The 16,511-nt window shown below is 38.5% G+C and overlaps 1 protein-coding gene across 5 annotated transcripts in view; it reads right to left on the bottom strand.

The window, feature by feature from the left end:
- DCBLD1 (discoidin, CUB and LCCL domain containing 1) overlaps positions 1 to 16,511 on the bottom strand; it is a 73,420-nt gene that overhangs the window by 11,802 nt on the left and 45,107 nt on the right. For all 5 annotated transcript variants that reach the window (XM_002817287.5, XM_054558778.2, XM_054558777.2 and 2 more), the window contains 3 exons: positions 12,691 to 12,763; positions 5,712 to 5,845; positions 886 to 926 (listed from right to left, as the gene is read on the bottom strand). In XM_002817287.5, coding sequence (XP_002817333.4) covers positions 886 to 926; positions 5,712 to 5,845; positions 12,691 to 12,763 — 248 coding nt within the window. The remainder of the gene's footprint in view (positions 1 to 885; positions 927 to 5,711; positions 5,846 to 12,690; positions 12,764 to 16,511) is intronic.

Here is a 16,511-nt window from a genome sequence, read left to right as displayed (position 1 = left end):
CAATGTGAAGGCAGCAAATAAAGGCAAAGAAGAAATATTTGTAGTGTTTTCCTTGAAATGGTTTATGCTAAGGGAGAATATTTACATAGAACACATTTCATGATGGAGAAGCTAAAAAGCCTTTATATACTCATTTTCAGTAACTTTATTCTAATAACAAACCAAATTGCAATATTTGAAAGCTTTTTCTCTTAAAATCTAAGATAAAGGGATTTATTTTAAAATAAATATTTCACTTTTTATTCTTTTTGGCAAAAGTTTGAGAGAGTTTAGATTATAAAGAAACATACTTTCTGCTTAATGTTAATTAGGCTTATTGTCCTGTGGATGGTTAAGTCAAGAAGATTTGGTGTGGGTGACTGAAGCAAGCGGATCGCTTAAGCCCAGGAGTTTGAGACCAGCCTGGGCAACATAATGAGACTCTGCCTCCTTAAAAAAAAAAAAAAAAAAAAAAAGGTGCTATGTAACCTGAGAAAAAAGAAAAAAAAAAACCAACCTTTTAAACTATATAATCTGAAGGGTATGGAGAAATAAATTACTACCGAAGATTTTTAAAATATCAAATTCTTTTTTTTTTGAGATGGAGTCTCGCTCTGTTACCCAGGCTGGAGTGCAGTGGCGCAATCTCAGCTCACTGCAAGCTCCGCCTCCCGGGTTCACGCCATTCTCCTGCCTCAGCCTCCCGAGAAGCTGGGACTACAGGTGCCCCCCACCACACCCGGCTAATTTTTTGTATTTTTAGTAGAGACGGGGTTTCACCGTGTTAGCCAAGATGGTCTCGATCTCCTGACCTCGTGATCCACCTGCCTCGGTCTCCCAAAGTGCTGGGATTACAGGCGTGAGCCACCGAAAATATCAAATTCTTAAGGAAAGCATGATCCTTACCATTGGAGGTAAACAGAAATCGCTTGTCTGACAGGGAACCACTGAAACAATAAAGACAAACATGAGAAGGTAAGTTGCTTACCTACATCTTAGTGACTAATATAGCTACATCCCAGGGCTCACAGAGCTTTCCCACCTATGCTTCCTTACATGATCCTCACAATACCCCTGCAAACCTACTGCTATTATCTTCATCATCGGTATTTTATAGAACAGGAAACTTAGGCCCACGGAAGGTAAGCAACTTTCCTAAATTCACGTAAGTGACAAGGGGCTAGGAAAGGGGCTAGGACTCTGAGATGCTGCTTTTGAATCAGAATCCTGTGCTATTTCCACCATGCTGAATTTATTGGAAAGGAATGTGTAGATATACAGCCTCAGGAATAACCTTACATCTCAATTAATTATTGCAAGAGGATGAAGACAGAAAGGATTACTGCCCTGTAATCTCCCTTTGTTTCAGCAGTCACCTTGAAGTGTCCCACTCATTTCCATCTGCCTTCCCCACAGATCTCTCGACTCTCACTGAGGATGTTTCAGCAGTGTTACTCTAGGGACAGTCTCTGCCCTGTCTCTCTCTCCATGGCCACACTCCTACCTACTGTAGCAACCAGCACCAAGCCTTGAACCAGCTCCGGCTTCTGGATGACAAGGTACAGCTGGAGAAAACACACAGCATGTCAGTGAGCTGGCCTTACTGCCGCTTCTATCACTATCACAGGAGAAATGATTGCATCAGCCTCATTCTGCAGTTGTCTCCTTCAGTGCAGAAGACATTCCTAAGGCCACAGGAATGTCCTTATCTACCTTTGAAGGCCAGATCAACCTTTAAAATAATCCCTCACAAAGTCAGTGGTATGAAAAATACAGAGAACGAATGGAAAATTTGGGGGCCTCAACATTAGCTTTATGTGCACAGTATTAGATACTAAACACCAAAAGGTAGATGCCCGTTGTGTCCAACTTTTCACAACTATTTTACAATCTCAGAGTGCTGCTTATTATTTTAAATGTTTAATTCTGAATTATAGATGGGAATAATGGACACAGAGAGTACTAAAACATGAAATCCACAAAGAACCCCAAAGTACTCTGGCCAAGAGTATAAGTACCTTCCCATCAAAAGCTCTTTTTAGAAGTAATGGGTAGTAAAACTCTCTAGAATAGATTTTCTCTTTCACATTGTCTATGCATGGCAGACTTCATAAACCCTGGTATTCCACATCTAGGTTCTTCTATAATCTCTGCACTGAATATAATGCAGGCACCAATCATTACTTACATGAGAAAACTCAGACCCACTTGGGTCCTGGGACTTGTCTAAGTTCACAGTTAGCAAAAAAGCTTGGATGAGAACTCTCCTGACACTTAAAGAAAGGTGCTAATGATATTGAAATTGTATTAAGATTTATGTAGAGCCTCTCTTTTGTCTCTTTTTCCATTTTCTCTAACTTTCCTACGCTGTTAAATTTGAAATGTGGCTCAAATAAGCCTAAATAATGCTGCGGCAACCCTAAGAAACTAAGCTCACTTGTCATGAAATATTAGTTTTGTTGTTGACCAAAAAGTATGGAAAGGATAACTTCGGAGTTAAGCCTGAGAAGAAACCAGGAAAAGCTCTGCTTCTAACAGCTGTCTGCCTGGCTCTCCTCCATTATCAACTGGAAAATATTTTTCCATTTCATTCCATTGAACGAATTAAATACAGACCACTTAAAGAATTCTATAGGTTAATAAGCCCACTCTTTTAAAAATAAAAACACCCTAGGGAGGTTAGGGTTCTGAAGCATTCACACATTAGAGTGAATGAATTCAATCAGTTTACAGGAATAAGGAGCCTTCCCAGAGGACTACAGAAGCAATCAAGAATAATCTGATGGAAGCAGAAAGAAGGTTTTCGCTTCTGATGGTTAGCACCATCGTTCTCTGTATGAGGTCAGTCCCTCTTCCTGATACCATTCTGGTCTCTTCAAATCAAGGAAATGACCTGACCGGAGATGAATCCCAGAAGAGCCCTGGATATTTACTTTAGGGACTCCTTCCTCAGCTGCAATACTTCCTTCTCTGGTTTTTCCTGAACGCCAAACAATCATGTGTGGGAACATAAGTTCAATGACCGCATGTACAGTGTTTCCCCAAGAGTAAAACAACACAGATAAAAACAACTGCTCCCTGAAGATTTCAAATCTAAATGAGTGGAAGAGGCTGTGTGAACATACAGTTAACTATTTGCTCAGTGCAAAATCACAGATCTAGAAATAAGAAGAGATCTTGATATAATTCTGAACTTTCTATCTACTCCCCCCAAAATAAAAATCAGACAATTAGTACAAATAACTATATGGAATATGAAGCAAAACCCTTTCTAATTCACTAATGGTTTAGATTTCTGTACTCTACGTTTTGCATGGAAGTTTAACGTCAAATTATATAAAATACATAATATATACTTTTCAAATTATATAAAATATATTATATATGTATGTATTAAGTCTAGTTGATGTAGCAAAAGTTAACTGAGAACATAAAGTCAAATTTATTCAATAGTTTTAATAATGTTTGTTCAAAAGTAAGATAAAATCCAAGTTAAACTTTTTGTTATCCTGTTTTCCTACAAAAGGGGCATTCAAATGTATACAAATACAGACAAATGATTCCAAAAAACAGATTGAAAGCCAAAGGGAAGTTCTTTGTTCCTGTTTGGAGGTGGTAGCACCTAACAAATTCAGGCTACAGCCTGTTATCTTCCTGAAGTAGCACCCTCGTATCAACAGAAGAAACCATCAAAAAACATAAAAAGGAATACATTCTCAAAAGTCAAGGTCAAGTTGGCATTTAAAGGTTTACTGTGCATAAGTGATCACTTTTACTATAAATCAGGATGTAAACTTTAAAATAAAATTTAAAGTTCTGAAAAGTATGTGGCAAATATTTATGTGAAAAATGTGATATATGTGTGTGTGTATATATGTATTTTTATTCATTTGAGTAAAGATTTTAATTTCTAATAGCATACTGTTACTAAACTTTTGGATCTTAAACCTTGGCACAAATTTAGAGACTAATTTGTCTTTGAACGTTCAGGTAATATGAAAACAACACTTTGTGTCCTCTCATAGCTAAAAATCTATCCAGAAGGGGAAAGTAGATGGGAGGGTCATGGTAGGCAGAGAACACAAATATCATGAGGTAAGCCTGCATGTCCAAGTGCACGGCATGCACTGCTGTCCTTGGTGGATGGAAGTCTTTTGTGGATTACGTACAGTACTACTTGCATTGCTTGTGAAAGAGTTATGTTGGAACATCTTCTCTAGTTACCCCCACCCTGACCCCTGAACTCAGAATTGCCAGTGAGAGGCTCTCCCTTTTCTCCAGACACCCACCAGCCAGCCTCCTGGCCGTGAGCATGGTGTGCCTATGGCCACCCCCACCCCTCTCTAACATTGCTCCTCAGTCTTGACTCTACCCCTGTAATCTCCCTTAACTTCAGTTACTGCTTCTAAATGCCACTGCCTATGAACATGGGCCAACAACCTCAATCATAAAATGGGTTGTTAGTCCCAAAGTTTATATGTGAGTTCATAAGTCGGTTCTTCAGAACTTAAGACACATTTTCCAATAAAAGCAATGTTATAACTTGTGGTCAGGATACCTGTTTGACCTATGACATTGCTAACTATAATACACTTAAATAAAAAGTAGGAGGGGGAAGGAAAATACTACTAAACAATTATCAAAATAACATCAGAGTCACCATATCTATGTTGACTAACTTGAGAACCTACCCAAGATAAGATGGCCCACCATCCATTGTGAAAATGGAACAGCAAAATACGACCATGTTCTTTCTGATGCAAGAGGGGGCTAGGACAAAATAGCAGGGGCAGGGGGAGAATGTCATACAGATTAATGAGTGACAGAATATATAGGTCCTGACATTTTTTCCCCCACTTCTGGATCCCAAAACGCCTAAAACCTCTGTCTTGTGCCTTATTCTTGGAACTCAGGCCAAGTGAAAACCTGTCCAAAAAATAGTTGCAGAAGGCAGAAGGAGAGAATGAGAGAGAGAAATACAGTGGCTTGAGGAGCACTTTTCTCTCACTAGGTTTCCACTCCAGGAGTGTCTCCCACTTGGCCATTCTGAACTGCCTGTTTATATGTGTGGACATCTGGACCACAGGGTAGGCTGACACTGAGTTCTACACAGCTCTAGTTTTACACCTTCTAGTGGCTGAGGAAATCTGAAAATATGAAAAGCTTAAGTTGAACCATTTAAAGCACTTAACATATTTTTTTTCTCATGAAGCTAAAAGAGCACAGGATAAAAACAAACGAAGAATATAACGTTAATAAAGGCCATCTTTTTAAACAGGGTTAACAAAGGCCATCTTTCTTCACTTCCCAAACTCATCACTAAACGACTGTCTCTAGGAGTGTTCTAGGGAGCTCAGTGGTTCTGTAAGGGTTTCAGATGATGATAATATTGGAGACAACCAGTAATTTACAGAAGTTGTAAAAACCTAAAAAGAATTAAGCCTTTATTTTCTCCCACAAAAGCATCTGAGAGTAAAAACACTCCTCTGCCCCAGGGCTTCAGAGTGCGCCATTTTAATTTACATGTCAGCACAACCAGTGAGCTTTCTGATTGCTACATTTATCATCCATGCAGAGACCAGAAATGCTGCTCTAAGCACTCATGCATATTTTTCCAGTTGACAAACCCTTGCTATCACATCCCTGCTGTCTTTTCAAAGTTGTGAGCTGGTTAATTATCCTTCAGGGTTACCTTCTACTCAGAACAAACGATACTGAAAAAAAGTACTTACTCCCTCGAAAGCACACCATTGGCCAGAATCCCTTCATATCGACTGATCCCTTTGCGCTGAAGCACACTGATCTGGCCACCCAGTTCATCAGCAATTATTCCTGCATGGATGGCCGCTTTGCACAATAAAGAGGTCTGAAACACAGCAACATCATTATGCAGAACTTAAAAGAACACAGTTAAAATATAGTTGGAGTTTTCTATTTCGTTTCTGTGGTAATTTATAGTAGTGGCCCCAATGAATAAAGCCTTCCAATGGCCATGCCCTGCAGTGGTCACCTCCCTCACTGACTCTGGACCATGTGGCTTGCTTTGTTCTGCTGCAGATAACAGGGCCTAGCCAACTGCTACACATGTGAGTGAAGCCACCTTAGACTCTTGAGCCCCAGTTAACCTGCCATACGATGGCAGCCACAAGAGTGATTCCAGGCTAAGGGAGCTTACTAATCCAGTGTGGGTGGAGGCAAATTGCTCACCCTCAAACTCATCAGCAAATAAAATGGCTGCTACTTTAAGCCACTAAGTTTTGGAGTGGCTTGTTAAGCAGAAATCGATAACAGATCCAGTTTCTTATACTTAGGCTATTAGACACACATGCCAAGTTATCATTTAAGAAGCTGAACTTTCAATTCCACGTGTTCATTTTTAAATTAGAGATTTATCAAGGTACCAAAACCACAATGGTAATGACAGCCACAGAACATTAAACGGAACAAAAAGCTTAACGAAGTTCCTAGAGGGATGATGTTCAACTCAGGGCTGACAGCCTCCATCTCACTTCCTGAATCCCCTCAGGAGGTATCAAAAAGCTGGTGCCAGCTCAGCTCTGCAATGTTCAGTGTGAGGTGTCAGCAGGCTGCTGGCTGTTCTGACAGATGCAGCAGGAGCAGCAGACTGGCTCTGATTTACAGGCGGTTGTGGGATTGGAATCGGCTCTGTCAGGAAGTGGGGCTACAGAAATGACTAGAACTTTCTATGGGGTGCCCAGGCCTGTAGGTCCCCAAGTGTAGACCTCTGTGGAAGGGTGATAAGGCACTCAGACCCAGGAGTGAGGGGATAAGAAACATAATTTCCTAAATAAACCTTAGCTATGCTCCACTTCTTCTTGACTGTTAATGTCAACATAGAAAGGCAGCTCATGAAATTGTGTCTCAATAACTGGACTCAAGAATTTCTCTTTTTGTTAATGACAATGCTGCTTACCTTATTTACAATGGAAAAGTTCCCTTAGACTTAAGTTACAACAGTATAAGGACTAATGAGACAAATCATATTTTGCAATATAGTTGCAATAAAGTTGAGAACTTTGTGATATTCAATTTAGAGAGTTCATATTTCCCAAACTAGATTAGGTTTGGCAAAGTGAGTCAGTTTTGCAATAACTGTGTTATCATAACAAGAGAGAGGAAAGATTACATGACAGAAAGAAAAAAAAATGAGAATGCTGAAACAGAGATGCAAATACTACCCTCCCTAATTTTGGAGGAAAAAAAGAATTAAAATTAGAAGAGAAAAAGATCATACCCTTTAATAAGAATGCAGGTTGCTTTTTTATCTTTCCTGAATTTTTTGTATATTGTTCCTGAATTTTCTTTCATTAAAAAGTTTTCTTATCATCAGTTTGGACTCCTGGGTCCAAACAAAATGGAGGAGCCAGTTGAAGACGAAAAGTCCTGAATTTAAATTTAGCAATTTATCTTGTCATCCTGGCTTTGCCTCTAACTCCACAAAGTATATGCAAGTCATTCCACTGCTCTTGACCTGGCTTCCCATTCCTCTGGACAATGACAAGCCTGGACTGGATGTTGTCTGGTGCATGGGTCCCCAAGGCCCCAGGCTGTGGACTGGTACTGGTCAGTGGCCTGTTAGGAACTGGGCCACACAGCAGGAGGTGAGCGGTGGGCAAGCACACATTAAGGCCTGAGCTCTACCTCTTGTCAGATCAGCAAAGGCATTAGATTCTCACAGGGGTGCAAATCCTACTGACAACTGCGCATGTGAGGAATCCAGGCTGTGTGCTCCTTATGAGAATCTAATTCCTGGTGATCTGAGGTGGAACACTTTCATCCTGAAACCAGCCCCCACCCCATCTGTGGAAAAACTGTCTTTCACAAAAGTGGTCCCTGTTGCCAAAAAGGTTCGGGGCTGCTGGTCTAGTGTCTTTTCTGAAGGTCTGTCACCTTGTGATTCTAAAGGGTACCCAGTGCACCTTTTATAGGACCCATGCAGGCCTGTCTCCCTCACTAAACCCCAGAATGAAAACCGAATCAGTTCAGTGGTCTGCTGAGCAGCTATTCCCACTGTCCTTGGGATCACAGGTCTTCATCCTAGGAACCCTGCCTATTGAGAGCTCTCACTGGACTTGGCATGTCCCAGGGCCTCCTTGGCTGTAAGATGACAGGTTCACAGGCCAACGAGCAACAGGATCTAACAGCATCATTGGCCAACAAATATTCTCATTTCTCATAGTACCCAGTATTGAAGGAATTCAATGGTGAATACCCTTTTTATAAAATTTTTATTTAATTGCAGCTATGGCTTTCCATAACAGGTTGATGCAAAAGTAATTGTGTTTTTTGCCATTTCTTTTCATATTAATTGTAGGCTATAGGATACATCTCCAAAAGACTAGCCATCAAGTCTCACTATCATATTATTATGATAAAATTACGAACATTTTCCAGGATTATTTTCTTTAAAATAGTCACTCCCTCATCCATCCAACTTAAAGGAAATTGATGTTTATTTGTCACTTTTTTTGGTATTGATTTTTAAAATTCACATTTATTGAACCTGATTTTTGAAAATTCCCTTTTGAACAGATGATACAATTTATACTTTTATTTTCTAGCTATTTTGAAGTCTAAGTCTCACTGATATGTAAATATTGGAAAGCCATATTACCTAGCCTTATGTACATGGGTACATATTACCCAGCATATGTACCTAGCCTATGTACATTCTGCTCTGTAGAGCAGAACGTCTCTACAACCAGCTGGGCAGAATTTGCTGGAAAAAGAAAAATAAATAATTTATATTTTATTAAATTACACAACCAAAAAAATTAAACTGTACTTAAATTTTTAAAGTATTTTCTGCCCTCCATATAATATCTTGCTTTAATGGCAAATTAGAAACCTGATTTGTGAAAATACAGATTGATCTACAATGTTCATCTGAAGGCAACTTTTACACAATAATTATTTGTTTTATATAAGGATTCACCATAAAGTCTATTAAACAATGAGCTTCCTGGCTGGGCGCAGTGGCTCACACCTGTAATCCCAGCACTTAGGGAGGCCAAGGCAGGTGGATACAAGGTCAGGAGATCGAGACCATCCTGGCTAACATGGTGAAACCCCGTCTCTACTAAAAACACAAAAAATTAGCCGGGCGTGGTGGCAGGCGCCTGTAGTCCCAGCTACTCAGGAGGCTGAGGCAGGAGAATGGCGTGAACCCAGGAAGTGGAGCTTACAGTGAGCCAAGATCACACCACTGCACTCCAGCCTGGGCGACAGAACGAGACTCTGTCTCAAAAAACAAACAAACAAAAACAACAAGCTTCCCTAATGCATTTTACTTGATTCTAAGACGTTCAGCTATCCCTGACAAATGGTTTTAATTAGTAAATTATCTTAAACAAAATATACTTAAACAGAATAATGTAAATGTAATAATTCTTTAGGAAAGGGAACACAATGGCCAGCTGAAGAGAATACCTTCATGCCTCAGGCAATTGCAGGTGGATGGCATTATCTACAATAAACATTTCTGAAGTTCACTAAGCCATAAATGATAGCCAAACAGATTAGTGTGAACTAAGGCTAAACAACTTTCAAGCAACTATCAAATCATCCCAGAATTTTCTTAACTCTTCCTTTAGGAAAAATCAACTTGTACTAAAACAGTGTCGGCAATGTTTTAAAAGGAAGTGTAAGAAAAAAGTAAACATTTTAGGTTGCATTTAATAAAACATGAACCAAAACCAGTAAGGTAGAATAAAGCACATGCTTAAAAATGTTGGTGGAATGATAGCAAAATGTTAAATGATCAAATATATGCCCCTTTCCATCATACGAATTATGTCTGTGCTGTTACAGTCCTCCTAATTACCATACCAATAATGTTTTCTTCATAAAATGTGCATTCTTTATAGAAATGTTGGAAATAATGAAAAAAAAATCACTCATATTGTCATTACCCAGAGATAATCACTTGCCATTATAATGTATTTCCTTCTGGCTTTTTCTGGGTATGTACAAGAGGCCCAGTTTCTCCCCTTCTCCTCCTAAACTGCAGCGCACTACATGTTTACTGTCTCTATTTTACAGTACTTCTTGAACATTTTGGGGAGAGGAGAATTGCTGAAACAAATTAATTAAGTGATGTGTTCTGCTTAAAAACAGATGGTTTAGTTAGCAGGCTGGGGAGAAGGTGCCAAGAGAAAAATTGTTCTGGGGGCAGGTGAGGCAGATCTTAAGCCCATATTCCTTCACTGGCATTGGAAACATACACCAATTTGGATGCCTTAATTTGTCAGTAGCAGACAGAACTACAGAATCTCAAAAATTCAAAAAAGACTTTAAAGTTCCCTCCTCACACCTCCTGACAGACCACCCCCGTCTCCACTCCACAGCACCCTTCCCACACAAAGACAGTCTATCCCTGACAAATGGTTTTAACATCTACACCTGACATTTTCAGTGACTAGGAAATCAGTTTCTCGAGACAGCCTATCCCATTTTGCATTGTTCAATTATTCCTTATATGCAGCTGAAATTGGCATCACTATAACTTTTATCCACTGATCCCAGTTCTGCCTTTTGGAGCAACACAGAATAAACCAATGCCTTTTCTATAATAGCTCTGTAAGACAACATATTCTTCCCTGAGACAGGGTACCTCCTTCTTCAACAGCTCCTGTAGTTATTTATTTTACATATTCTGTTATCCTGACCTACAGGATATGCTTTGGTTTTGCAAAGATTCTTCTGAAAAGACTTGCTACAACTGAACGCATTTCCCAAGATGAAGGCACTGTGGAGGCAGACTCTAAGATAACCCCCACGATCCCTGCTCCCTGTATCCCCTCTTGTGGAATCCCTCTGAATCCCCCTGAGTGTGGGTGGGGGCTGAGATTTTCTTCTAAGTCTATAAGAACATGGCAAAAGTGATGGGATACCACTCCCATGATAACATTATATAAGAGTGTAATCTATCTTGCTAGGCGATCCCTTTGCTCAAAGACTCTCCCTTGTTTGCTTTGAGGATGCAAGTGGCCACGTTGGGAAAGTCTACATGACAAGAACTGAGGACGGCCTCCAGCCACAATCCAGGAAGAAACCGAGGCCCTCAATCCAATAACACACAAGTAACTGAATGCTGTCAACACCACATGAGCTTAGAAGCAGATCCTTCCCCACTTGAGCCTCCAATGAGATTGCAGCCCCAGCTGACACCTTTGTTGCACCCTTATAAGACCCTGAAGCAGATAACTCAGCTAAACCATGTCCAGTCTCCTAACCCACAGAAAATGAGATAATAAATATATGCCACTTTAAGCCTCTAAGTTTATGGTAATATTATTATGCAGCAATAAATATCTAATACATCCATGACATTGACATATACAAAAAAGGCACTAATCCGAGTTCTTTGAAGAGAGTAGCTTTCAAAACACAAAATTTCCTTGCAGATAAAATCATTCTAAAAGCAAATAGTGCAAAATCAGTTAGTGGGTCAAATAGGAAACCTGTTTGCCAGCACTTAGGGATCATGTACTCCCATCTACCATGCAGGGAACCATTTACCTGTTACGCTAAAAAATATAGCTCTGTCAGGAGGAGGTAAGATAAACATCTACAGTAAGAAAAAAACTATGCTATTTCTCTTATTGTACATAATTCTTACATTTCTTGCATAGAACAGGAAAATAATAAATAAAAACTTTCTATTGCTGGGAAAAAATGTCAACTTTTTATTTCTCTTAATTCCCTGTAGTCATTTAAGAATTGCCTGAGCCAAGTAAATCTTCAAACTGAAATAGTGTAAAACATTTTAAGAGTCAATTTATAGGCCAAATGAGTATCCTGTGTCAATCTTGTAAATAAAAATACAGAAAAGGGGAACGAAAGGCAAAATAACAACAAAATCTGCTGTTCCCAGAATCAGAATGTGCTAAAAGAGAAAATCACAGTCAAACTTTTTCCCCATGCCACAGAGGATTTATCAATCACCTAGAACAAGTAGATAAAGGTTATTTTCCCAGAGGCATAAAAATACATGTTAATAACTTTAAGAACAGTTTCACAACAATAGATTTTTGCTATAGATTTCTAATAACTCAGGCACTTTCCAAAAGCTAGGCTATAAACCCAACTACTTCAAATAGCAATGTAAATTTTTAAAAAATCAGATACTAGATTTCCAGGACAGAAATTTGTAAATAGAAACAAGTGGAGGATTATGTATCTGAGATACAACATGCAGGAACAATGTATTACTACATAACCCAGGTAGTCTTACTGGACATAAGAACTTGGTTTGCAAAGAGAGAGGGGAATAAGAGCAGGGTGGATGGCTTCATTGGCCCCAGACACAATGTCACTATTCTATGATACGAATATTCATGTCCTTTGCTCTATTACAGGAACCAGTTGGAATGTTAAAGAAATAAACCATAACAAAAAGGATGTAAATCTATAACCTCTTACAAAAAGTGGATGGAATAATACTCTCAGATGGTAAAGTTTTGTTTTTCATTTCATTTATAGTAAGCTTAGCTGGAAATGCTAGAAATAGGAATGAATGCATGGGTAACCTTGGTTTTTATACTTATTTCATTTATTCTTGGAGGAGAGAGACTCATGCATCTACCTAGAGTTTTATATCTCATTTGACTTTACTCAGTAATTAATTTAGGCAGAGTAAAGCACTTACTCCTTTTAATTCATTCTCTGCCATTACCCTCAATTACTTACATCTCTATATCCATCTACCATATTCCCAGAAATGTCTCCTGCTACGTCTCTACAACCAGCTGGGCAGAATTTGCTGGAAAAAGAAAAATAAATAATTTATATTTTATTAAATTACACAACCAAAAAAATTAAACTGTACTTAAATTTTTAAAGTATTTTCTGCCCTCCATATAATATCTTGCTTTAATGGCAAATTAGAAACCTGATTTGTGAAAATACAGATTGATCTACAATGTTCATCTGAAGGCAACTTTTACACAATAATTATTTGTTTTATATAAGGATTCACCATAAAGTCTATTAAACAATGAGCTTCCCTAATGCATTTTACTTGATTCTAAGGCTTCCAATAAATATTTTTCAGAAACAGGAACATTTCTAAACATTATATACAGTATAATCTTGTTTCTATAAGAAATGTTTAAAATATGTAACAATTTTGTTTTCTATGGATAAAAAAGACAAAGAAGAATATCCCTAGATTCTCTCTGGGAGTAAGACTGTGAAGAACTTTCACTTTCCATGTTATACATACTGTAATATTGCCATAATATTAGCACTGTCTGATAGAAATATAATGGGAGCCACATATACAAATTTAAATATTCAAGTAGTCACATTTTTAAAAAGTAAAAAGAAACATGCAAAATTAATAATATATTCTATTTAATCCAGCATGTTCAAATTTTATCATTTCTAAATGTAATAAACAGAAATAAATACCAATAAGATATTTTCTCTTTTTTTGATTTAACTTCCAAAATCTGGGGTGCATTTTATACAACACCCCTCAATTTGCACTCACCACAGTTCAAGTGCTCATTAGCCACCCGTGGCTAGTGGCTACCATATTAGATGGTCTGGTCTACGTTAGTTATGAAATACTTTTGCAATCAGAAAAAAAGGATATATTTTAAAGTTAGGATTCCAAGGCCGGGCACAGTGGCTCACGCCTGTAATCTCAGCACTTTGGGAGGCCAAGGCGGGTGGATAACCTGAGGTCTCAAGTTCAAGACCAGACTGGCCAACACGGTGAAACCCTGTCTCTACTAAAAATACAAAAAAATTAGCCCGGTGTGGTGGCAGACGCCTGTAATCCCAGCTACTTGGGAGGCTGAGGCAGGAGAATCACTTGAACCTGGGAGGCAGAGTTTGCAGTGAGACCAGATCGCGCCACTGTGCTCCAGCCTGGGGACCAAGAGCAAAACTCCGCCTCAAAAAAAAAAAAAAAAAAAATTAGGATTCAATTTACTTAACAGTCATTTTTCAAGAAACTTTCCAGAAACATGTCATAGCATGTGGTGCAGCTGAAGGGTGTCAGTGCTAGGAACAGAGTGACACAGGCTCCAGCACTACCTAGCTAGCAGTGGGACCCTGATATTGCATATAATCTCTCTTAGATTGTTTCTTCATCTCTAGTCCCTTCAAGTGTCAACATATCAACAAGATATGAAGACAGCTATAAACATCTATAAAAAACACACAAAAAGGAAGCCAAAGTATTATAAAAATGTTGTCAGCTTTGAAGATGCATGCCATGTGCCCTTACTTCTATATATACACCACTTTACATAATGTTTACTTGGTTTGTTTAAAAAGAGTGTACCAGCCCAAACAGATTCCAGAATAGAAGTTGTTTTTATTTCATTTCCTCTCAGTGTCCTCCTGCTGACTTGGCAAATTATATATGTAACAACTAATTATCAAAACTATCCAAATAAATATTCCATAATTTTTTCCCATTGACCTTTTGGAGTCCCTGCATTGCAGCAGTACTCATGGAATTAAGAAATAAAAATAATGGGAATTCCAATTATAGGGTAACAATTCCCTAAAGCCAATTCCCTTAGAATCAGCTGTATTTCAGAATTCTGAATTTCTTGGATTCTAGAAAAGTAAAACAGTTCTAATGATGTATATGATGTAATACGCTGGTGGGGTCTGCACACATTAATAAAAAACATTAAAATACTTGTGTCAAATGCCTTAATAATCCTATTAAATAACATATGTAAAACTAGATAAAAACATGTTAAGCTAGTTCAATTTTGCTGTCAAACGAATTTAAGGTCACATTAATCAAGAATCACCACCAAATGAGTTACAAAAGGCTTTCAAAACTTTCTATACTTCATAATTATGGATGAGGGCTTGTGGGTATTAGTCACCAGGCCTTATCTTTAATCTAAACACTACAAAATGGCTGGGCTAAAGCTGAGATAATCTGGCACCATAATGCCACCCTGTAAGCGGGGATATATTCCCTTTCTTTAGGAGAATAGGAAATGACCAATTGATGTCCAGAGGCCCTATCACCAACTGGGACTGTAGATGTATAGCTAGAATAGATAATACTGGCATATGTGTATATTGGATGAACAGTAACTTTAAAAGCAATATTTAATTATTGCTCATTTTCATTTTTCCCCCTATTAGACATAATATTAGTTAACACTAGAGTTGTTTCTGCACATAAAATAATCTCATTCATTAGAATGACCAAATGTCTGAGACAGGACCACAGGCTCTTAAGCCTGACTCCCTGGCTACACTTATGAGGTGTGTAGCCCTCAGCAAGTCTTAATTGGTTTGTATTTTGGTTTTTACGATGTAACAGAACCTTCCTTGCAGACATGTTGAAATGTTCACAAGAGCTACTTACTCTGTGCTAAGTGCAGAGAGTTATACCGGGCACTAGGAAAGCACTCTAGAGAGTCATAGCTGGGTGCCATGATTCACACCTGTAATCCCAGCACTTTGGGAAGCTGAGTCCAGAAGTTAGAGATCAGCTTGGACAATATAGAAAGACACCCATTTCTAAAAAAATTTAAAAATTAGCCAAGTATGATGGTGCACACCTGTTGTCCCAGCTACTTGGGAGGCTGAGGCAGGAGCATACTTTGAGCCCTGGAGTTTGAGGCTGTAGTGAGCTATAATTATACCACTGCACTCCAGCCTGGGCAAGAGAGCAAGACCCTCTTTCACAAAAAGAGAAAAAAAAAACAGTAATAGTTTTTGTTAGTGTTGTTGCCAATGATCTCTAAACTAGTGGTTCTCCACTGGGGGCGATTCTGCCCACTGTGAGACATTTGGCAATGTCTGGAGACATTCTTGGTTATCACAATTGACATCTAGGACATAGAGGCCAGGGATGCTGCTAAATATCTAACAATGCACAGGACAGCCCTGCAATACAAAGAATTATCTGACCCAAAATATCAATAGTGCCAAGGCTAAGAAATTCTGCTTTAGACTGTTTTACTTGATAGATGAGGAAATGTACATCAAAGTGGCTAAGTAGTTTTTCCAGTTAAAGCTGGGTTGAAAATTTTCATCTTCTTATTTGCAGTAGGTTTTTCTCTAGTGGTAAAGACAAAATGCACCTCCTCCCAAATGAAAGAATTTTAAAAGTCACTCCCAAATACCAGCCAGGAAAAAAAATACAGTCTAGACTCGGTAATGATTCATTGGCCCTATAGCGGAACTCAGGGGTCAGCAAACTATGGCCTGCAAGCCAAATCCGCCCTACTGATGTTTTGGTAAATACAGTTTTATTGAAACACAGCATGTCTGTTAGTGTATACATAGTGTCTATGGCTGCTTTTTTGCTACAACAGCAACAGAGATTATATGAATAAATGCAACAGAGATTGTATGGCCTGGAAAACCTGAAATATTTATTATCTACCCCTTGACAGAAAATGTTTGCTGACTTCCTGCTATATAAGAAACTATTTCAAATATTCCTCATTAGTTACAACATGAATGGTAAAAAGAGCTTTAAGTACAAACGTATCTGGTTTAACGTGAAGGAAAACAAA

Source organism: Pongo abelii, chromosome 5, assembly GCF_028885655.2.
Source record: "Pongo abelii isolate AG06213 chromosome 5, NHGRI_mPonAbe1-v2.0_pri, whole genome shotgun sequence".
In the NCBI taxonomy this organism is placed as follows: Eukaryota; Metazoa; Chordata; class Mammalia; order Primates; family Hominidae; genus Pongo; species Pongo abelii.
The sequence above is the reverse complement of the archived record's forward strand: the minus strand, read 5'-3'. Positions and strand labels throughout refer to the sequence as shown.